This window comes from Somniosus microcephalus, chromosome 1, assembly GCF_052327205.1.
Source record: "Somniosus microcephalus isolate GS21.2 chromosome 1, FLI_Smic_1.0, whole genome shotgun sequence".
Lineage (NCBI taxonomy): Eukaryota > Metazoa > Chordata > Chondrichthyes > Squaliformes > Somniosidae > Somniosus > Somniosus microcephalus.
The window spans coordinates 51,500,526-51,524,299 of NC_140987.1; the positions used below are offsets into that span (position 1 = coordinate 51,500,526).

The window sequence follows — 23,774 nt, forward strand, 5'->3', positions numbered from 1 at the left end:
TGGAATAAAAAAAATTCTTTTAGGGCTTTTAAAAGTCTTTAAATTGCTTTAATTCTGTTTAAAACTACTTCAGATTCTTCAAAATAATGTAAACGTTTTTAAAATTTTATAAAAGTTCACAAAACATTCATAAAATAGCAGATAACTTACTTTCCCTGCAGCTGTGTAACTACAAAGTCCTCTGCAGCTGCTTGGAGAGATTGGGGGCGTGTCCTACTACAATGAGACCTTAAGGGGCGTGTCTCACTTGCACAGTGCGCTCCAGGCTTCGCGCTGGCTGCACTCCTGGGCGGCGTGACGTCAAACGCTGCCCGGGATTCTTCTGTTTCAAAATGGAATTCCAGGCGTCCCTGGAGGTGAACGGCAGGCGCGTCCGGTAAGTGCATATCGGGGGCTTGCACGCGCGGCAAGCCACCGACCCGAATTACTGCCCCATTATGTTGCAAATGGGAATGGCAAAATCATACAGCATGAAAAATGGGGTCGGGGGTTATAGTTTGAAATTGTTGAACTCAATGTTGAGGCCAGAAGGCTTAAGTGCCTAATCGAAAGATGAGGTGCTGTTCCTCGAGCTTACGTTGAGCTACATTGGAACAATGTAATAGGCCGAGGACAGAGAGATCAGAGTGGGAGTGAAGCGGTGAATTAAAGTGACAGGCGGCCGGAAGCTCAGGGTCACCCTTACGGACTGAAGGGAGGTGTTCCACAAAGCGGTCGCCCAATCTGCGTTTGATCTCCCCAATGTAGAGGAGACCGCATCGTGAGCAGCGAATACATTATACTAAATTGCAAGAAGTACAAGTAAATCGCTGTTTCACCTGGTTGGGGTGTTTGGGGCCCTGGACAGTGGGAAGGGGGGAGGTTGCACGGGAAGGTGCCAGGTGAAGGGGAAGGGCGGTTAGGGGTGATTGAGGAGTGGACCAGGGTGTCGCGGAGGGAGCGGTCCCTTCGGAATGCTGAAAGGGGAGGTGAGGGGAAGATGCGTTTGGTGGTGGCGGAAATGGCGGAGGATGATCCGTTGAATGTGGAGGCTGGTGGGGTGAAAGGTGAGGACAAGGGGAACCCTATCATGGTTCTGGGAGGGAGGGGAAGGAGTGAGAGCAGAAGTGTGGGAAATGGAACGGACACAGTCAAGGGCCGTGTCAATCACAGTAGAGGGGAATCCTCGGTTGAGGAAAAAGGAAGACATGTCGGAAGCACTGGTATGGAAGGTGGCATCGTCAGAACAGACGCGGCGGAGATGGAGAAACTGGGAAAATGGAATAGAGTCCTTACAGGAAGCGAGGTGGGAGGAAGTGTAGTCCAGGTAGTTGTGGGAGTCAGTGGGCTTGTGGATGTTTGTCGAAAGCCAATCGCCAGAAATGGAGACGGAGAAGTCAAGGAAGGGAAGAGAGGAGTCGGAGATGGACCATGTGAAGGTGAGGGATGTGTGGGAATTGGAAGTAAAGTGAATGAACTTATCAAGTTCAGGGCGAGAGCAGGGGATGGCACCGATACAGTCATCAGTGTATTGGAAAAAGAGGTGAGGGAGGGGACCTGAGTAGGACTGGAACAAAGATTGTTCCACATATCCCATGAAAAGGCAGGCATAGCTTGGTGTGCCTGGACTCGCAGTCGTGCCTTACGGCAGCCACCGCCAGCGGTAGAGCGGGTCAGAAACAACAAATAATGGAGTGAGCTGAGATCAGAGCAAGACACTGGGAGAGAAAGGACTGTAAACCATTACTGCTGGGACTCGCCTCCCCTGTCCCCAGCCACCAATGTGTGTCTGCGTGTGCCTATCTCTTGTGCTCGCTCTCTCTCGTGTCCTCTCTACTCGGCTAGAGACCGACCCCTGTCAGCTCAGGTGCGGGAACTCCGGGCGACTTCTAACAGGAGTCAGTTTGCAGCCTGGAACGTGTTGATATAAATGGAGTGAAAGTAGAACGGAGGCAGAAGCAGAGCAGCAGCAATGCGGAAAAGCAGAGATTAAACATTGGACAGTTTTACAGAGCCAGCACGTGGGGTGACGAATCCCAGTGGTGATGTTTTATGTACCTGTCCTCTGCAGTGTGTTCTGAGGGCTGCTTGCACAGTTTGGTGTTACTTGTACTGCGCTGTCCCTTTGTGTGTGTGTGTGTGTGTGTGTGTGGGCTTCTGCTCAGTGTTAAATTTTCAGCATCTCATCTCTCTGATGGTGGCAGCTTCATCCCCTTGACCTCTCTTCCCTCCCTCCCTCCCTCCTTTCTCTGTCAGCCCTGTTGTGGTTTATGGCTTTAAAAGAAAAATATGTATATGCTTTGCTCCTCCGTAGAGTTTTCTAGATTTTTGTCAACTCCTCCCCCAACCACCTCCGTACATATTTAACAGTTAGCCTGATAAACCACTGACTTCTTCACAACACTTAGCTAAGTTCTGGAGAAAACAAGTCCCAACATTTCAGTAATCAGCAGCAGAGCCACCAGTCTGTCTCTGAAAATCAAAAGAAAGGAAGCAGCCAGAGTGCCATTGCTAAAACTAGCAAAAGCCTAGTCGTGCAATGCTTTACTTTTAGTAGTTTGTGTATTTGTGTAAAAACAATGAAAGGAAGTATGTCTTTATTGGTAAGACTCTTAACAAAGTGAAGGAATAGAGAGATCTAGAGGTGCAGATGCATAGATCTTTAAACATGGGGGTGTAAATAGAAAAAGCCATTAAAAAAAAGGCAGAGATGAAGAAAAATACAAGAAATTGATATTCAATTTTTACAGACTGGTTAGGCCACAACATTTCAATGCACTAGTTGACGAATTGCATACAAGTCAAGATACCCCATTGTAGGAAGGTTATTAAGCCATGGGAAAGGTTAAAGCATAGATTCACTAGAATGATAGCCAATGAAAGGTTGTGAAGACTCAGATAGTTGTTTTTTTTTTCATGAAAGCAAAGAAAGGCAGGCTGGATGGACCAGAGGGTCTTTACTTGTCCGTCATTGTTCCTATGAATTTGAAGACACTTACAAAATTGTGAAAGAGTTTGAGGGGATAAATAGTGGAAAATTGGCCATGAATTTCCTCAGGGCCAATGACATACCTGAAGCTCCTGACATGGTGGGAGAGAAAAATGGAACGGGAGCCAGTAATGCTCTGTCCAGTGGATGCATTGGTTGTCATCTTCCAAAATTCCATAGATTCTGGAACGGTTCCCGCAGATTGGAAGGTAGCAAATGTAACCCCACTGTCTAAGAAAGGAGGGAGGGAGACAACAGGGAACTACAGACCAGTTAGCCTGACATCAATGGTAAGGAAAATGCTAGAATCTATTATTAAGGACATGGTAACAGGGCACTTAGAAAATAATAATAGGATTGGGCAGAGTCAACATGGATTTATTAAAAGGAAATCATGTTTGACAAATCTGTTAGGGTTTTTTGAGGTTGTAACTAGCAGAATAGATAATGGGGAACCAGTGGATGTGGTGTATTTGGATTTTCAGAAAGCATTTGATAAGGTGCCACACAAGAGGTTATTAAACAAAATTAGGGCTCATGGGATTGGGGGTAATATACTAGCATGGATTCAGGATTGGTTAACGGACAGAAAACAGAGTAGGAATAAATGGGTCATTTTCGGGTTGGCAGATTGTAACTAGTGGGGTACCGCAAGGATCAGTGCTTGGGCCTCAGCTATTCACAATCTATATCAATGATTTGGATGAGGGTGCCAAATGTAATATATCCAAGTTTGCTGATGATACAAAGCTGGGTGGGAATGTATTACAAGCCAAATGAATGTTGAATGTTTAAATGTCTTAATCTAAATGTACACTCTCGGGAGCCGCAAGCCTACATTTCGTTGTACTGCACTTGTGCACTAACAATGACAATAAAGTTGATTATTATTATTATTATTATTATTATTATATTAAGTTGTGAGGAGGATGCAAAGAGGCTTCAAGGGGATATAGACAGGCTAAGTGAGTGGGCAAGAACATGGCAAATGGAATATAATGTGGAGAAATGTGAAGTTATCCACTTTGGTAGGAAAAATAGAAAAGCAGAGAATTTTTTTAATGGTGAGAGATTGGGAAATGTTGGTGTTCAGAGGGACCTGGGTGTCCTTGTACACGAATCACTGAAAGTTAACATGCAGGTACAGCAAGCAATTAGGAAAGCAAATGCTATGTTGGCCTTTATTACAAGAGGATTTGAGTATAAGAGTAAAGACGTCTTGCTGCAGTTATATAGGGCCCTGGTGAGACCACACCTGGAGTATTGTGTACAGTTTTGGTCTCCTTACCTAAGGAAGGATATACTTGCCATAGAGGGAGTGCAACGAAGGTTCACCAGACTGATTCCTGGGATAGGGGATTGTGCTATGAGGAGAGATTGTGTAGACTAGGCCTATATTCTCTAGAGTTTAGAAGAATGAGAGGTGATCTCATTGAAACATACAAAATTCTTACAGGGCTTGACAGGGTAGATGCAGGGAGGATGTTTCCCCTGGCTGAGGAGTCCAGAACCAGGGGTCACAGTCTCATAATAAGGGGTCAGCCATTTAGGACTAAGATGAGGAGAAATTTCTTCACTCAGAGGGTGGTGAATCTTTGGAATTCTCTACCCCAGAGGGCTGTGGATGCTCAGTCGTTGAGTATATTCAAGACAAAGATCAATAGATTTTTGGATATTAAGGGAATCAAGGGATATGGGGATAGTGCAGGAAAGTGGAGATGAGGTAGAAGATCAGCCATGATCTGATTGAATGGCGGAGCAGGCTCGAGGGGCCGAATGGCCTACTCCTGCTCCTATTTCTTATGTTCTTGGATCACGATTGTGGGGAAGGAGCAGGCAGAGTTCCTTCTACCCCATGAAGGCCTGGCGTTGTAAAAGGTAGTAGGACCAGCAGGGTAGTATCATCCACCGCTTATCCTGCTGCTCCTGCCTCCTGAGCCCCGATTGTATGCAAGATACCAGCATCTCTTACTATGTAGGTTTTTCAATCCTGATAGATTGTAGCTGGAAGCTTTTAAGTCACCCTTCTGCTAAAAGGGTCCAATTTTAAAGTCTCTGTTTTATTTTAACCAGTCGTGTGGGTTTTCACCTGTTTGTGGCATTCTCGTCCATATTTTGCCTTCTCCCTCCACCGATACTGGTGCAGGCATCCACCTATTTTATGTTAATGGCTTGACCCCGGAAACTTTGGCAGGGTCAGGCTCTCTCCACACCAATGAATCGAGATCAAGTTTGCAGATGACACAAAGCTGGGTGGGCGTGTGTGCTGTGAGGAAGATGCAAAGAAACTCCAGTACGATTTGGACGATTGGGCAGATGCATGGCAGATGCAGTATAATGTGGATAAATGTGAGGTTATCCACTTTGGTGGCAATAACAGGAAGGCAGATTATTATATGAACGGCAATAGATTGGGAAAAGGGGAAGTGCAACGAGACCTGGGTGTCCTTGTGCACCAGTCGCTGAAGGTAAGCATGCAGGTGCATCAGGCAGTTAAGAAGGCAAATGGTATGCTGGCCTTCATAGCGAGAGGATTCGAGTACAGGAGCAAGGATGTCTTGCTGCAGTTGTACAGGGCCTTGGTGAGACCACACCTTGAGTATTGTGTGCAGTTTTGGTCACCTTATCTGAGGAAGGATGTTCTTGCCATGGAGGGAGTGCAGCGAAGATTCACCAGACTGATACCTGGGAAGACAGGAATGACGTATGAAGAGAGATTGGGTCGATTAGGCTTATATTCGCTAGAGTTTAGAAGAATGAGAGGGGATCTCATTGAAACTTATAAAATTCTAACAGGACTAGACAGACTAGATGCAGGAAGGATGTTCCCGATGGCGAGGGAGTCCAGAACCAGGGGTCACAGTCTAAGGATAAGGGGTAAGCCATTTAGGACTGAGATGAGGAGGAATTTCTTCACCTAGAGAGTGGTGAATCTGTGGAATTCTCTACCACAGAAGGCAGTTGAGGCCAATTCATTAAATATATTCAAGAAGGAGTTAGATATATTTCTTAAGGCTAAAGGGATCAAGGGATATGGGGAGAAAGCAGGGACAGGGTACTGAGTTTGGATGATCAGCCGTGATCGCATTGAATGGCGGAGCAGGCTCGAGGGGCTGAATGGCCTACTCCTGCTCCTATCTTCTTTGTTTCTATATGAGATTCACGTTATAGTGGAGGAGCGGGATTGCAGGTATTCGGGGCCTATTGTTTCCATTTTTTGGTCACCACATGGACTGCAGCGGTTCAAGAAGGCGGCTCACCACCACCTTCTCAAGGGCAATCAGGGATTGGCAATAAATGCTGGCCTTGCCAGCGTCGCCCACATCTGATAAACAAATTTTTAAAAAGCATCAAGGGGATAAAGACTGAGGATTGTCACTGACCTATTTTAACATGGATTACTTTACCACAAATGTCAGCGGCAGCACTCTTGCCTCTGACGGGGAAGATCGTGGGTTCAAATACCCGCTCCAGAAATTTGACACTTCAGTGCAGCACTGAGGGAGTGCTGCACTGTCGGAGGCGCCGTCTTTCGGATGAGATGTTAAATTGAGGCCCTGTCTGCCCTCTTGGGTGGACGTAAAAGATCCCATGGCACTATTCAAAGCAGAGTAGGGGAGTTCTTCTGGCCAATATTAATTCCTTAAGCAACATCACTGAAGCATATTATTTGGTGATTTATCTCATTGCTGTTTGTGGAACTTTGCAAATTGGCTGCCGCGTTCTACAACAGTGACTACATTTCAAAAGTACTTAATTGGCTGTAAAGCGCTTTGGGACGCCCTGAGGTCATCAAATGTGCTACATAAATGCAAGTTCTTTCTTTTTTACAAGCGGACACGAGGCAGAGACTATTAGCAGTGATTTTGCTGAATTTGCACTCCTGGAGTGGAGCGATTTTTTTTAATTTGTTAATTTTAATGAGAAGGGGATTTGAGCAGACAGCTCCAGATCAAGAACAAGCACGGCACAGGTGGGATGAGTTGAATGGCCTCTTTCTGTATTGTAATTTCTGTGATTCTAGATAAATCTTCTGTGTGAATTAGTTCTAATGATAATCGCTAGAGTTCAGTGACCATTAAACATGAGGGGGCAGAATTTCCTGTATGCTTCCTGTGTGGGCAGGTGGAAGAAGAAAACCGGGAAGGCAGCCGTTCCATCGGCATATTATAATGAGAGACAAATGACAGGAATACATCGTACAGCGTATTTCCAGCAATTGCTAGCCTGTTTGTCCCTGGTATCTAGAGTTACTAAAGACCTGGGGGAAGGGAGGGATTAATTTTAAAATGCAGCTGATTGCAGAACAATTGACTGCATTAAAAACGTTCTACTTATTAAAAAAAAAAAAAAAATTTTAAATGATGATCGCAAGGCATCGCAACAATTTCCCTTTTCCCTACCTGAGGCGGGTACCCCAATGAGGTCATTAGGCCTGCAACCGGCCTAATTATGATAATGACACTGATCTCCGGAATTGGGCCTGCGTAAGGGTCACAACTGGCGCTGGCCGGAAGTTCCGCCCCACTGCACTTCCACTGGAGGAGCAGGACCACGGTAAATTCAAGGCCTGACTCTTTTGAAAACTATAATTTAACTGTGACACTATTTGTAAATTGACATTAAATTGTATGGCGTTGAAAGTCCATCTTCATTACTCCAGAAATTTTAATGATCCGCTGCAGCATCTTGGGGATCACCATTGACCAGAAACTTAACTGGACCAGCCACATAAATACTGTGGCTACAAGAGCAGGTCAGGAGGCTGGGTATTCTGCGGCGAGTGTCTCACCTCCTGACTCCCCAAAGCCTTTCCACCATCTACAAGGCACAAGTCAGGGGTGTGATGGAATACTCTCCACTTGCCTGGATGCGTGCAGCTGCAACAACACTCAAGAAGCTCGACACCATCCAGGACAAAGCAGCCCGCTTGATTGGCACCCCATCCACCACCTTAAACATTCACGCCCTGCACCACCGGTGTTCCCTGGCTGCACTGTGTACCATCTACAAGATGCACTGCAGCAACTCGCCAAGGCTTCTTCGGCAGCACCTCCCAACCCCGTGACCTCTACCACCTAGAAGCACTAGGGCAGGATTTCCAAGTCAGGATGGTGTACTACTTGGAGGGGAACACCACCACCTCCACAAAATCCTGGAACTCCCTACCCAACAGCACTGTGGAAGTACCTTCACCACACGGACTGCAGCGGTTGAAGAAGGCGGCTCACCACCACCTTTTTAAGGGCAGTTAGGGATGGGCAATAAATCTGGCCTTGCCAACGACGCCCACATCCTGCACATTAATTTTTTTTATAAAGAACCCCCCGCCCCCCCCCCCCCACTAAAGTACCTATTAAAAAAAAATCCAGATGGCCTGGTCATTATGAAGTTGCTGTTTGTGGGACCTTGCTGTGTGCAAATTGGCTGCCAGCTTTTCCACGTTACAACAGTGACTACACTTCCGAAAGTACTTCGTTGGCTGTAAAGCGCTTTGGTATGTCCTGAGGTCGTGAAAGACGCTGTATAAATGCAACTCCTTCTTTCCTTCTACCTTTATGCATTCTCCAAAGGGCCCGTTGTGATACCTAAATCTGCCTCCTTACAAGCAGCAACTATAACTGCTGCATTCTCCTCACTCAGCAACTGCCCCGCCAGCATGCTCACTGGGGCCAACATTTCCAACCTCCTCCGGCATTTTCTCAATTTTTGTGGAGCAATTTAACATAATTTATTGCACAAGCTAAAGATAGATCAACAAACCTTCTGCCATTTATTCCTATTAAGTGACTTGTTGGCTGCTTGAGAAATGTTAACCTGTCATTATTACAGGTGCAGTGGATTTTCAGATTGCTTTTGTTCCCATTAACAAAACTGCATTCTTAGGAAGTACACTTTTCAAAACATTCCCGCAATTTTCTTAGCGTTAATTACAGGTTTCACATCCAGTCATGCAATAATGGTTGTTCCACACAAAGTTGTTTCAAGAAGAAAAAAAAGGCTTTTTCTCCCATTTTATTTTTTACCAAACATAAGAAAAAAAATGAGTCCTTCATCTCCGAACCAGTTAAAAAATGTTCTCGGCTCCAAGATGTAAATGAAAAGAAAAGGTTGCCTGACCTAAAATTCACAAATTGTTTATCTGGCTGCAAACATTCATAGGGATGGAGACTGAATTCCAGGACAAAAAGTGCTCACATTTAGCCAGTTTGAGTTAATTCACTAAAAAAACAAAATTCAACTCGACGCGGCACTAAGCTCATTCATATGCAATTACATGTTTCCTAAATTACAACAGTGACTACACTTCAAAAGTACTTCAGTGCTTTGGGACGTCCTGAGGCCTTGAACGGTGCTATATAAATGCAAGTCTCTTTCAATTATAACTTGAGGAATGAACCTGTTTAACGTAAGCACACTGTACTTTTACAATCTTTACAGGGTTTTCAGGTCAGGCTAGCATGTACGTTTTCTCTTTCAAGAGAAACACCTTTCCCCTCACCTCCTAAGTATGTAGGAGAAACATTCTGTTGCAAGTTTCTCTAGCGTTATGCAGAGGAGAAGGCGATGGTCATCTGTTTCTGGAGCCACAGCAGCGGTGGCTTCCTAATAAAGAAATCCTTACTTGACTTGTACCTGGTGGAGGAACCGGGATTCAATTTTTAGCCGTGTTGGTCAAGTTGGATGTACCAACCCTGTTTTTATGTTAGTTTTTTTTTAAACTTTTTAATTATTTTTCCCCTTCAAGTGGGAAGCAGGTTATGTAGATAGATGGTGGTAGTCTATTGGGAAGGAAGCCCTTTGTGTGTGTGTGTGGTCTTGTGGTACTGAGGTGCTTGTCCAATCCCTAGTAGTATTAGTTAGTGGTAGCAGAAGGGCAGCCTCATTTAGTTGTTCGCATGATACCTGAGTCAAACTTTCAGCACTTCTTACCCACACCTGATCGTGTAAGTCAAGTCTCTGCAGCACACGATCCAATTATTGCAGTTGAACTCCACCCTGTTAGCAGCAGCAGACTTCTCCACACTGTGACGGACGAGGCAGGAGCAGGAAAATCCCTATTAATTTGACACCGCATAAATTGCCAGGTAATTTAAAGATAGTGTTTCCAGCATTTTTTGTTGTAATTTAAAGAGAAAGTTGGCTGTCGTATGGGCCTCGGAGCAGTCCAGCTGACAATAAGAACATAAGAACATAAGAAATAGGAGCAGGAGTAGGCCAATCGGCCCCTCGAGCCCGCTCCACCACCCAATAAGATCATGGCTGATCTGATCCTAACCTCAAATCTTCTATCACTCTCCATCCACCCGAACCCATGTGATCTCCCGGGAGAGGCAAAAAACCAGATAAAAAACCCAATGCCCAATTTGGGAGAAAAAATCTGGGAAATTCCTCTCCGACCCATCTAGGCGATCGAAACTCGTCCAGGAGATCACTCTGTCCCTATATTTTCTACAGTACTTACCTTCTGTAAAGGCGATCTCCACCCCAGCCAGGAACAGGAATAAAACCATCTCCTGAAATCTAACACAGAATTAGAACACAAGAAGTAGGAGCAGAACCAGGCTACACGGCCCCTGGGCCCGCTCCACTACCCACAGGGCCATGACCATTCCGAACCTAGACTCATGTCCAATTTCCTGCCCGCTCCCCGTAACCCTTAATTCCCTTTACTTCTAGGAAACTATATTTCTGTTTTAAATTTATTTAATGATGTAGCTTCCACAGCTTTCTGGGGCAGCAAATTCCACAAACCTACCACCCTCTGAATGAAGAAGTTTCTCCTCATCTCAGTTTTGAAAGAGCAGCCCCTTATTCTAAGATTATGCCCCCTAGTTCTAGTTTCATCCATCATTGGATTGGTATAGCAGTAACATTATACATATATATATATATATCTTTATGAGAGAGAGAGAGATATATATAATATATACTTTAGAATTTACCAGCCTATGACGCCAATAGATCAGGCTGCAGATTTTGAATGCTCTTACCGCTATTACAGTGAGCAACCAATCAATCTGAGTCCAAATTGGGATATGTAAATATTGAGGCTCCAGTATTCCGCTCTCTTGAAACTGCTGCTGTCTAAAATTTCAAAGGGGTACCTAATCCTGAGAATAGTAATTATTAACTAGTTTACCCAAATAAGCTGTTGCTGAGACTGGAGTGATTGATGAGTCCCACAGTCTTGTGAAGCCATTGAAATACAGTCCTCCTTTGTTAAAGCGCTGTCATTTTGATGCAGTTTTGTTTATAATGTGGTAGTTTGCCCATCAAGTTTTGACTTCCCCGGTCAAAATCAGGAGAAGTAGACAGTAAAAATGTTAATTGCACTTGGAAGACTTCTGCAAAATCATTCAGTTTAACAGTGTGTTGATTGTTTCAGACATCCGATATGTCCAGCAGTTAACAAGTTAATGATGTGTAGATTACCTCTAGCCCTTCCTATGCTTTTACAGTATATGAAAACAGACTAAACAAAAATCCACACCCACTGAATGGGTGTTTAGTTAATTTAACAGTGAGTTCAAACAAATTGACAGGCGATTGTAATTCCTCTGCTCTAGCCTGAAACAAGTCTATCCAGAGTTACCGAAGAAACTCAAGACTGAAGAAGGCAGATGTGTAAGTATTGTCAGGATCCTTTGAATTAGGCAGCATGCTTCTAGATAATGGAACATGTCTGATGCCCCCTTACTGCTGCAGGGATGCCTCTGATGTCAAGTATTTGGGGTCTGGCTCCCCGTGCAGGCCAGCTATGTCCCTTTGCCATCATTGGCTGTGGGGACCTTCTATTAACATTGGGGAAGGTCTCAGCCAGACTACCAAAGATGCAAGTGTTACTTATTGCTACCTGCGCATGCGTTGGATTTGAATCTTGTACAGATGTTTTCCTGTTGCCAATTCCGCCCCATAATATAAATGATGCGGTTCAACAATGCAGTGGAGTGGTTCATTAACATAAAAGGATATGTGTGGCTGCTTTTCTCGAATAAGTCTAAGATTCATGACCGAACCACTTGAGTGCTTATTGTCAAGTCAGAGTTGAGAGGCCATCGCCTCCCACTTTCGTGCTCGTCTCTCCCAAAACACCCTGTTTGAACTCGTCCAGTCTGGTTTTCTCCTTTCTCAGAACTGAAAGGAAGCTAAAATCCCAGCTGACATTCTTTGTGACTGTGATCCTGCATTATCACTCGTCGTCCTCATCAGCCACTCCGTCGCATGCAGTACAGCTGACTAAAAGGCTCTTTTTGATCATTGATGCCCTCCCACAGTTGTTTACCATCTCCTGTGACAATTCCCCCGCCCCCGCCAGTATTCTAGCTGCTGTGCGGGGAATAGCTGAAGTAATAAAAAATGAAAAAGAATTGCTGCATGTCTGAAAGCAATGATTTGTACACGGAGCCATTCATTTACTTTGTAACAAATGGGGCGGCGATGAAGCAGGTGTGATGGTGCACAGTGGACAATGTATTATCATTCTGCTTTGCGATGTAATGCAATCATTTAATAAGGTTTCAGAAATGGCAGAAACCTGCCTTATGTGATAATTTTATACTTTTGTGCTACTTCTGCAACCCTGAATTCTATTTACAGTGATTGTTCAGGCGAGGTAATAAATCACCTGTCGTATGATTTAATCCCCCCTTTGATTAGCATGTGACAGAGGATCGTTCGCAGTTCATTCTTTCACGCCAGTTACCTTCTCTTGCTTATTGTTCCTGCCTCACCTGCTGTTTCCTAGCATTTCTTCTGCATGACACACGTCTCATAGATTTGACCTTAAAGGTCACCAAAAGCATGGAAAGTTTTGAAGCAGTTGTATTGGAGTGCGCGTTGGAAAGGCTAGTGATTTCACATGGCCTAATGCACAGATGTCCAATTTTTTGGAACTGGAATAGCCAGGTACATATATTCAAATATGATTACAGAGAACTTTCAAGTCCTCGTACAAAAGAAAATGCAACTCCGCCTGTATGCAAAAAAATGAAGCCCTCCTTGTTTCTTCCTCCTCCTACTTCAAAGCTAGAAAACTTGGAAGCTTCAGTCTCAGCACTTTAAACTTCCTGTGCCTGGAGGATCGGGAAAGACTGGTCGAAAAAGGCTGCTAATTAATCTAAATTCACAAATCAGGGAGCACTGTTTTGCACCGTCCAAGCCTGGGAAGTTTAAAAAGCTGAGCCGAAGTCAAAATCCACATTGTGCCCAAGTGCAAAAAGATGAAAGGAACTGGCAGTGGCTTTGAGGGCAGGTTAAAAAGAGTTGGCCACCCCTGACCTAATGCATGCTCCAGCAGTCCCGGTTCAGCGAAAGCCCTTTTATGCTCTAAAAGTGCAGCCAATGATGCATTTGCCCTCCCCCCTCAGCTGCCTGCAATATAGAAAATATAAATGCATAGACTTAACCTGTTACGGGGGTGGCGGGCCTTATTTCATTGGTCTTGTGAACTGCCGTTGGATTTGCCAGCTCTTTTTCTGCCAAGCATCTGATGGAGAAATGGAAACTGGACCAGTGGAGCATCATAATCTGCAATACCACTGGGATGGCACGTGGAGCTTGGTGGCAAAATCTGAACATTTAACTGCAAATTAAAAGTGCCTCAAATAATGGCAAAGCTTCAGGGAACAACACTGTCAACAACTTGAATTTATATAGCGCCATTCACATGATAAAACATCCCAAGGAGATTCACAGGAGTGTTGTCGGGCAAAATTTGATACCGAGCCACATAAAGAGGTATTAGGACAGGTGACCCAAAGCTTGGTCAGAGGTAGGTAGGTTTTAAGGAACATCTCATAGAAACAGAGAAGGTAGGAGCAGGAGTAGGCCATTCGGCCCCTCGAGCCTGCTCCGCCATTTAATGAGATCATGGCTGATCATCCAAATTCAGTACCCGGTCCCTGCCTTCTCCCCATATCCCTTGATCCCTTTAGCCTTGAGAAATATATCCAACTCTTTTTTGAATATATTTAATGAACTGGCCTCCACCGCCCTCTGTGGCAGAGAATTCCACAGGTTCACCACTCTCTGGGTGAAGAAATTCCTCCTCATTTCAGTCCTAAATGGCTTACCCCTTATCCTTAGACTATGACCCCTGGTTCTGGACTCCCCGGCCATCAGAAACATCCTTCCTGCATCTAGTCTGTCCAGGCCTGACAGAATTTTATAGGTTTCGATGAGGAGGAGAAAGAAAGAAAGACTATCGGATGTCTCAAAGTGCTTTACAGCCAATGAAGTACTTTTGAAGTGGAGTCACTGTTGTGATGTGGGAAACGCGGCAGCCAATTTGCGCACAGCAAGGTCCCACAAACAGCAATGTGATAATGACCAGATGATCTGTTTTTGTTATGTTGGCTTGAGGGATCAATATTGGCCAGGACACCGGGGATACCTCCCCTGCTCTTCTTCGAAATAGTGCCATGGGATCTTTTGCATCCACCTGAGAGAGCAGACGGGGCCTCGGTTTAACGTCTCATCCAAAAGACGGCACCTCCGACAGTGCAGCACTCCCTCAGCACCGCACTGAGTGTCTGCCTAGCTTTTTATGCGCTCCAGTCCCTGGAGTGGGACTTGCCTCTGAGTCAGAAGGTTGTGGGTTCAAGTGTGCTGCCAATTGAGTCACAGCTGAGCGAGAGGTGGAGAGGTTTATGGAGAGAATCCTAGAGTTCAGGGCTAAAGGAAGTCGGGGATGCACAAGTGAGTCAGTGAGACAGTTGGAAATGCAAAAAAAACAGCAGGGCTAATTTTAACATTTGGCACAAAATGGGTGGTCATCAGGCAGAGCAGAACCATTGCCCTCCCATTCTTGTTCCTATGGGAACCAAATCAATAGTTGAATGGAGACCACAGGAAGGCAAAAAAAATTGATAAAAATAATAAGAAAACAAATAAGCACAAGATAAACCTTCCAGGTGGTCAGCCACCCCCACAACAAGGAGCTACAGTTCAAGCATGATTTGACATACAAAGAGGAGTTTGGGATAATCAAAGCTGAATGTTGGATGAAGTGTCTCGACAAAAATCTTGGGGAAAAAATTTGGTTGCTTTGCACCTCCCGTTAGCACCCTAAGAGGGCGCTAATGGGACACAAAGCAACTAGCGTCTGGGTACAGTGTCGCCACCGCCTCCCGCTAAATTCAGCAGCTGGTTAGCGGCGGCGGTAACCGTTAGCGCCCCACGGCACTGCGCCGCCGGCGATGGCATCATCACCGTGCGCAGCGCCCCGCTCGCGCCCTGGCCGCGATCATCGGTAGTGCCCCCTGACTTACTGCCGGACACTATGTCCGACGGGGTCAGGGGGGCCTACCTGTTGCCGGGGTGGCGCTATTTAAAGGTGAGGTGCCAGGCGGCCATTTTTGTTGCTGGCCGCCTGCCAGCACCTGCCTCCGCTTCCGTCCCCGGCCTCCTGACCCGCCCCTCCCCCGCGGAGTGCCGGCTACGCTCCAACTGGGCCCCGGGTCGCGCTGCGCAAGCCCCCTCCCCTTTAAGAAGGGGAGGAAGGCCTGCAATACCGCGGCGCGACGTGCGCTGCGGCACATAGCACCACAATATTCCCTCGCAATGCCCCAAGAGGGAGGTGGGGCACGTCTAGTAGCGCCCCGCTTCCCTCTTGGGGCGTTACCACTCAATTTTGGCCACGGGAGGGGCGCTAATTTTTTTGGGGCGTTAAAAGTAGCGCTCCGGCGAAGTTACCTTTTCAATTTTTCCCCCTTGATATGGTATCATTCTTAGTTTCAAAGACAAGTAGGAAGGTAAGATGTGAGGTGGGAGGGAAAGGTACATAGAGACAATGGGCAGTCAGAAAGACCTGGGGCTGGATTTTCTCAATGGAGATGTGCTGGAGGCGGGACTTCTAGTTTCCAGGTTTCAGTCCCGCCCCCAGCGACATCTGACCAACCCACGCTATTTTCCCTTGATTGGTCTTGTTAAGCCCACCCTGTGTATGACACTTCATCTGTCGAAAAATTTTTGACAGATGAATTGTCAGCGTTTGTCAGCTTTGAGAAGCTGTCAAACACTGACAATCTCTGTTCTAAGGTGAGCCCTTGCACACAGGCTCACCAAGACCTCTCTCCGCAGCAGAAAGCAGATGGCTGCTGCATCTGAGAATGCAGCAGCCATTCTGTCATCTCTACCGTTGAGGTGAGGCACCTCTAGAATCTCAAAGGTTGAAGCCTGCAGGAAGAAGCAAAGGTAAGGAAACTTTTTCCAACACCTTACACTCGCCTCTCATACTTACCTCTGCACATTTGCACCCATCACTCACCTCTACAGCTGACATTTCGACCCCTCTCACCCCCGCAGACCCACTGCCAGCCTCGCTGACCCTGGCGAGGTTCGCAGCCGTGGGGAAGCCTGCAATTGCAGGCCTAAAATGGGGAAAAGCCTCAAAACTGCCTGTTAACTAGCTGTTAACAGGCAGTTAATTGGCTCTAATCCCCTTCCCGCCCCGAGGAGACGGGTCCCTGCGCGAGAAGATGGCACGGAGGCAGGTTGGGAGCGGGGTCAATACCCGCTCCCAGTTTCTGCCATTTTCCCGGCAGTCCCGCCTCCATACCCGCCTCCCCAGGGCTGGGAAAATTCCCCCCCTGGAAACAAGAGGGAGATCCAATAAATGTGGAAAATCTAGGTTGATTGTGCCAAACTCAATTGTAGGTAGATCTGTGCTTTAATAGTGGAAGGCTTATGCTAAGATAATGAAAATAGTTTCAATGAGAAATAATTCAAGTGTGATTAAACAATCTGTTATGTTCCCTTCTGTTACGTCAACCCAAGCACCCCACCCACCCGCCCCTTCAACCACCGTCTGGCCCACCTGTGACAGAGACTGTAGGTCCCGCATTGGACTCATCACCTGAGAACTCATTTTTAATGTGGAAACAAGTCATCCTCGGTTCCGAGGGACTGCCTAAGAAGAAGAAGATGTTCCCTTGATGGCTCACTGCATGGTGGCCGATTACCTTTTTTGAAAGGTGAGGCACACGCTATACATGGCCACATAAGTTAATATGACAAAATTGGATTTCCAATCCCTGAAGTTGCATACTTCCTCCTTCGGCAATCTATGGGCTGGATTTTGTCAATGTGGGCGGGCTGGGGCGTGTCAGGTGGAAATCGTGTCAGGACCCCGACTCCTAAGTGAAGTGTTGAAAAAGTGGGATTTTCCCCTAATTGGGCAATTGATTTCCTGCGTGTGGGAACCACTGGCCTAATGAGTCTTTTCATACAGAAAGTCGCCTTTGATGATGTCATCAATGCTGTTGGATTTAAGGCCTCCAAGCAGCCTTGATTCTTCTGGAGACTGCAAAGGCTCTGCAATTTATATGAAGGAGTTGAATTGTGGAAAATGTCAACAATCAAGCAAAAGTGTGCACCTCAGTTTGATGAGCCCTCGCTCCAAGCTCTGGTGTACGGAGCCAGCTGTAATAAGGAGGTGCTGTTCCCTTCCTCAGGGAGAAAAAAGCCACCCCCAGCAGACAAAAGCTGTGTGGCTGCAAGTGGCCCAGGAGGTCAACTCCATTTTGCTGAGCCGCAGAACCTGGCTGCAATGCAGGAAGAGGTTTCATGATCTTCTCCGCACAGGAAAAGTGAGTATGACTTTCCCATCACCCTCAATCTGATCCCCATTGCCTCTCCTCACCAGCACTCTGCTTTGCCAACCTCTTCCTCCACATCCCACTTGACACTTGCATCCCTGCACCCTTACCCATTCCCCCTCTCTCTATGGTCACATTCACTTAACTATTCGACCATGCAGCCCTCACACTCCTTATCACTGTGATGCCATGACAACAACAACTTTCAACACACAGGGAGGGTCCTTTGTATCCTTCTCTACACTCACTCTTTCATTCAAACTCCACTTGTGTCCCTCATTGCAGGAAAAGAGAGCCCACAATAAGAGGGAAAGAGCCATGACAGTAGGAGGGCTACCCTCAGTAGCCCAGCTCACCCCCTGGGAGGAGCCTGCCCTGGAAATTGCTGGGATCGAGGAGGATATCCAAGTGGGGGACAGACAGACAGGCGCATCACAGCAAGCTGGTGACAGAATAGTTTGGAATCTCTCTCATTGACGTAGCATGAGTCACTGATAATGATTCTGATGCTCTAACAGATTGACTTATGATCATCTGCAATATTCAATGTGCATGTAACCTTGGCCTCACATCTCTGACTCTTTCCTTTACTCCCCCACAGGACCATCGAAAGCCCCCGTCCCCACTATCCAGGAGGAACAGCCTGAGCCTCCAGACTCCTCAGAGGAAGCTGCAATCTCTGAGGGCACAGCATCAGCAGAATTCAGCGCACCCAGCACCAGCGCAGACACTCACATCTTGGTGGGATATTCGTGAGATAGAGTAGTGTTGTCACCTGGTGTATCACAGCTCACAAGTGAGGCATCAGCAGATGGTGGAGACAGGGACAGCAGTGGAGAGTCCTCGTCGGAGGGCGCAGGACTCTGCCAGCTTGGCTCCGCTGCATGTCGACCCTGTGACTCCAGGTCCATCCAGAAGGAGAGCGGTGCTGGAACTCCAGGGACAGGTGCAGGAGTCTGTGGCAGGTTTTGTCTCCGGGGTCGCGGCGAGTGTGGAGCGAATGAAGGAGTCCATCGCGAACATGAGCAGAGCCTTTGTGGAGGCATTGGCGCATGAGCGCATCACCGCGGAAAGGATGGCAACCTGTGTGGAAAGGATGGCTACCTCCATGGTAAGGCTGGCTACCGTAGAGGAGAGGATGGCTACGACCATGGAGGAGCTTAGTCGCCAGGGTATTGAAAACATGGTCATTGTTCAGAATAGAATGACATCTCTTGAGGAGCGATGGTCAGCTATTGAGCAAACAAACCAGACCTTCATGCAAGTCCTCTGGAGTAGCACTTCCAGTGCAGAAATGAGTCCTCATGGCCCCCCTGCAGTGCAGCAAGGTGCTGCCAAGCCACTTGCTAGCTCTGACGTGGGGCTGACCCATGAGAGGGATGTTAGTGGCAGAGAACAAGGAAGTGGGGGCTCCTCTCCAAGCGCTCACACGACCATGCCACAGCAAAGCCCTCAGTCAGAGCCCCACCAGAGTCCTCACCCAACTGAAATGGGCATCTCAGCCCCTGCACAGCCGCAGGAGCAGCAGACTGTTGGCGAGCCCGCACAGGTTCGCCACCCCAGAGGATGCCCGCCAAAGGCATCGAGACAAGAGCAGCAAGAGAGTGAGCAAGGGCCTCCACATCTGCTGAAGCCACAGGGGAAGCACCACGTAGGAGTACGCATAAGAGGAAGATAAAGCACAAGTCGTCACCAGGGTAGTCATTTGGGTGCTGTGTTGTTTTGTTTTTGGACCAGCCATCATTGTGAATGTACTATAAAGTGTTTTGATGGCAAACTGTTGAAGTTGTGGCCTGTGTCATTTCGCAAATGGGACTTTCACATTGAGTGCTTACGGCGCCTTGTGATTGTCAGAATGGTGGTCAGAGTGATAGGATTCCACAGGTTCTTGTCCATTGTCGATGCTCTGGTAAGAAGAAGCGAGACTAAAGTGTTTGATTGTGCAGGCTAAGCAAATCTGGCCAGGATGAGTGCGCCCCTTGCATCCCGGGCAGCAATGTTGTTGCGCGCTAGTGCCTTCTGGCCTGTGCATCTTCAGGTGGGTGACTAGCAGCTTGGCGCTCCTGTTGATGTTCCTGCTGTGGGTGCTCCTGTTGCTCATGGTTCTGCTGCTGCCGTGGCTGCTCTGCGTCTGAATCTGATGTCCAGGAGAAAAGGAATTAAATGGTCGCCATGCTTCTGGTCAAGGTGGGGAGAGGGGTTTCCCAGGAGGTCACACTGCAGATGGGTGTCAGGCTCCAAACTTCCACAACACTGAGTATGCCTGTTAAAAGTTTCCCCAGACCTGAAACAACAAAGTTCTGCCACCTGCAAATGATCATTGGTGAAAACTCCTTTGTAATGGTGGAGCTGCAGCTGTGAGTAAGCAATCCACTTGTGAGGCTGCCAGCATTACCTGGCGTGTTCCAGAGGAGGCGTGTAGGATGGGGGAATGTCTAAAAATCAGAAAGGCCTCAAAATGAGATTATAGAGGCAATTAAGTGGTTGTTAAGGGCCTTAAGGGCCTATCCCATCTCTTGGAGGCGGGATGGAAAGGGGGTCAGAAAACACGCATTTGGGAAAATTTCTCGGAGGCGGGATCGGGCCCACCCGCCATTTTTGGCGATTTTAACAATTCACATGTCTCCAATTCCGCTTCCTCGGGCCTGTCAAAAATCGAGCCCTAGGAGTTTGCCTAACCAAGCTATCTTGGCAGTGGCTCTTCTCATGAGCGCCATATATTTAGTTTGAACAGAAAATGCTGAAAATACTCAGCAGGCCTGTTATTTCAGATTTCCAGCATCCGCAGTATTTTGCAATTAAATTTAGTTTGAACGCACTGCTTGTTTCCTTATGTAGAAATATTAACTCATGATTTGAACGTTAATTAATTAATGTTTTATTATATCCTCACTGTTTATTATTAATAAAACTTAACTAATTTAAAAAACCAGTTGGTTAAAGTGTGTGGATTAGGGAAGTCTGTGACAGTTCTAGGTGTGGAGCTGCCAGTGGCTCATAAGATTTACACAGTGAGTAGCTGAATCATACAAGGAAGGTTCCAGGATTGAGCCCTGGTCTATGCTGAGTTAGTTGATTTTAGTCAGGGCAGCATTAGAGACCTCCGTACCCTATGGGAAAGGGGAGAGTGCAATAAATATTTCTCGAACAGTAACAGTGGAGGATTGAATATTTAATTTTGTCTCTGCTTCTTGATTTATGGAACTGTTTCAGACTTTAAATGAGCTAGGTCAATGAAACTAGAGTCAGCTAATTGAAAATAGACATTGTATTTGTCCCTATTACAGCTAGATCTAATGTGGGGTTTGTAGGGTAAATGAGGGTATATCTCTCACAGTACTGTAATGGTTCCTGAATTTGCCTTTCAGATATTGATGATTTACCCTATTAATACTATATTCACTATCCAATAAGACACTTCAAAACAACCTCTGCTGATTGCCATGGCCTTGTACTAGCTGGAATTGTGTGTCAGGCTCTATTGAAATTCATCGTCAAACTGAGTTAATGTTTAAAAGTCAGATTGGCAGGAAGCTAACATTATTACCAGATGATAAATGGCCGGCACTGATGCACCATTTTCTCGCTGGTATCCATGAGATTTAATATTACAGTGAGCTTTTTATTTAGGTTGCATATCTCGGTTCTCCATGATAAAAACTGCTTCAAGTAGAAGCAGTTCAGTAATAATACCCAGTGTTGTGACCCCGCCTTCATTTACACTGCGGAACACCGTTGGCAGCAACAAAGAATTGCACCTGTACAGTTGTTTCGAAGTTGTGAATCACAATTTTCATTTCTTGCCACATACTTTTTTGGGGGAAAATGTATGTAACCAAGCAAGTGGAAAACTGCATTGTTGGCATATTCCAGGTCCCTTTCAAGTCTCTCTTCCATTCATGTTGAACTTAATGACCCACATTTTTCTCCCAACATGTAATAATGCTTTATATATTTGATTACTCATCTGAAATCTATTGAACATTCTAAACTGCACCCTGTAGGCTCTACTGCACTCCTTATTTTGATAATGTCTGAAAATTAAATGAACTTCTAACTGGTTTCTGCATCCAGGTTGTTTATGTAGCTTAGAAATATTAGGCATCCAAACACTCAATGGGGGGAAAATTGGCTCGCGCCCCCTTTGGGGCAACAACTTCGCCGGGGCGCTACTTTTAGCGCCCTGAGCCCGAAATTCAATAGTAGCACCCCAAGCAGGAGGCAGGGCGCTACTAGAAGCGCTCCCCCTCCCTCTTGGGGCGCTCCCGTTGAATATCGCGCCGCTACTGGCAGCCGCGCTGGCACATAATGCCGCGGTACTGCAGCCCTCCCTCCCCTGATTAAAGGGGAGGTGCCGAGCGCAGCACTCACCAGGGCCCTGCTGGACCATCGGGGAGCAGGGTGCCAGCAAACGAGCCGGGCTGACGGATCGCGGCCGGCACCCCGCAGCAGGAGGCCAGAGGGGGCAGGTGCTGGCAGACAGCCCCAAAAGAAATGGCCGCCCGGCCCCTGCCCTTTAATTATCATCGCCCCGGCCGCTGAAACGCCACCCTGACCCTGTCGGACATAGCGTCTGGCGGTAGGTCAGGGGGCGTGAGCCAAGTTTGCGGCCGGGGCGTGAGCGGGGCGCTGCGCAGGGCGATGATGTCATCGCCGGAGGGGGCGCTACCGGCTACTGCCACCACTAACCTCCCGCTGAATTCCACGGGAGGCGTTGGGGCGCCGCACCCAGGCGCTAGTTGCTATGCGTCCTGTTAGCGCCCCCTCGGAGCGCTAGCGGGAGGCGCAAAGCAACCAAATTTTTCCCCCAACATTTCTTTCCAGTCGGACATTATACCTTTCACTAGAGCTCTCTACTTCCCATTCTTTAAAAAAGCACTTATCCAGGTTCTACTCCTACTTTCTAAGCTATATCCATTATCGACTTTATTTGTAATCTCCTTAAAGAGGTGCAGGATTTTGTTTTTTGGCAAGTTCTTAGCCTTTTAAATGCAGCTGTCTCTTTAAAATATTGCTACATAAGTGTTCCTCCAGCCTAATCCTTATAATGATTTCCATTATTTTACCTGATACTGATGTTGGGTTAATGGACCTGTAATTGCCTGGGTCAGATTGGTCTCCCTTTTGAAGTACAGGTGCAACATTATTAAATATTGACCACTCTAGATGGAGGCTGTGCAGACAACTTCTTGAGGTGGTTCTCCGCCACTCGGGTGGGAACAGCACCACCTCACTCACTTATATTACAATGCAGCCGCTAAAATCAGAGTTGCTATCAGCCACAGTACAGTAATTTAAAGGGGCCATTAGTTTCAGAATGGTGTAGAGGCACATTACAGAAAAGAGACTTGCATTTATATAGCATTTTTCATGTCCTCAGGACGTCCCAAAACTTTTAACAGCCAATGAGGTACTTTTTGAACTGTTGCAATGCAGGCAACTTGTGCACAGCAAGGTCCCACAAACAGAAGTGAGATAAATGTCCAGATAGTCTGTTGAAGTTAAACAACAATTTATTACTTTTTAAGTACTGCATTGAAGTTACAGCCTACATTGTGTGATCAGGCCTTTTGAGCGGGGCTTAAATCCACAACCTTCTGCCTCATAGGCGAGATTGCTACCCATTGAGCTGAGGCTGACACCTCAATTAGAACCAGGCCGAAAGACTGCTCCAAAACTGTACATTGCTTTTTAATTTAAAAAAATTGGATCCAGTTTCACTAATGGCTTAATGGAAAAGTACACTGTCCAATGTAGCACAGGAAACTCTTTTTTATCCGGCACCGACGGGACCGGCGTGGTGCCGGTTGATCAAAAAGTCCGGAGTTTTTACCAAGTACTTACCAAGGTACGAGAGCCCCGTACACGGCCACAGGTGCAGGAACCCCTGGTTACACGGCCACAGGTGCAGGAACCCCTGGTTACACGGCCACAGATCCAGGAACCCCGGTTACACGGCCACTAATATACAGTAAAACTTACCTGAACCTACTCCCGAATTTTGCCGGTTAAGAGAGTTATACAGACCAGAAAGGTCCCCGGTTCATTTTATTGGTATGCACTGAAGTAGCTCATTTCTGCAGAGATGACAGCAGAGATGTTACAATTTGCCCCTGGGCGAGGAGGGGGTGACGGTGGGGTGCGGGGGAGAGAAAGCAGCCAGTGACCTGAAGTTCAGAGCTCTACCATATTAACAGAAAATGTAT

At 46.7% G+C, this 23,774-nt stretch overlaps 1 protein-coding gene across 5 annotated transcripts in view; it reads left to right on the top strand.

Moving 5' to 3' along the window:
• LOC147124065 (storkhead-box protein 2-like) overlaps window positions 1-23,774 on the top strand; it is a 348,039-nt gene that overhangs the window by 229,416 nt on the left and 94,849 nt on the right. The window contains exon 2 of one of the 5 annotated variants that reach the window (XM_085980468.1): window positions 11,539-11,596. The exons of the other annotated variants lie outside the window; for them this stretch is intronic. Coding sequence (XP_085836594.1) covers window positions 11,593-11,596 — 4 coding nt within the window. The 5' untranslated portion in view covers window positions 11,539-11,592. The remainder of the gene's footprint in view (window positions 1-11,538; window positions 11,597-23,774) is intronic. 5 annotated transcript variants of the gene reach the window in all.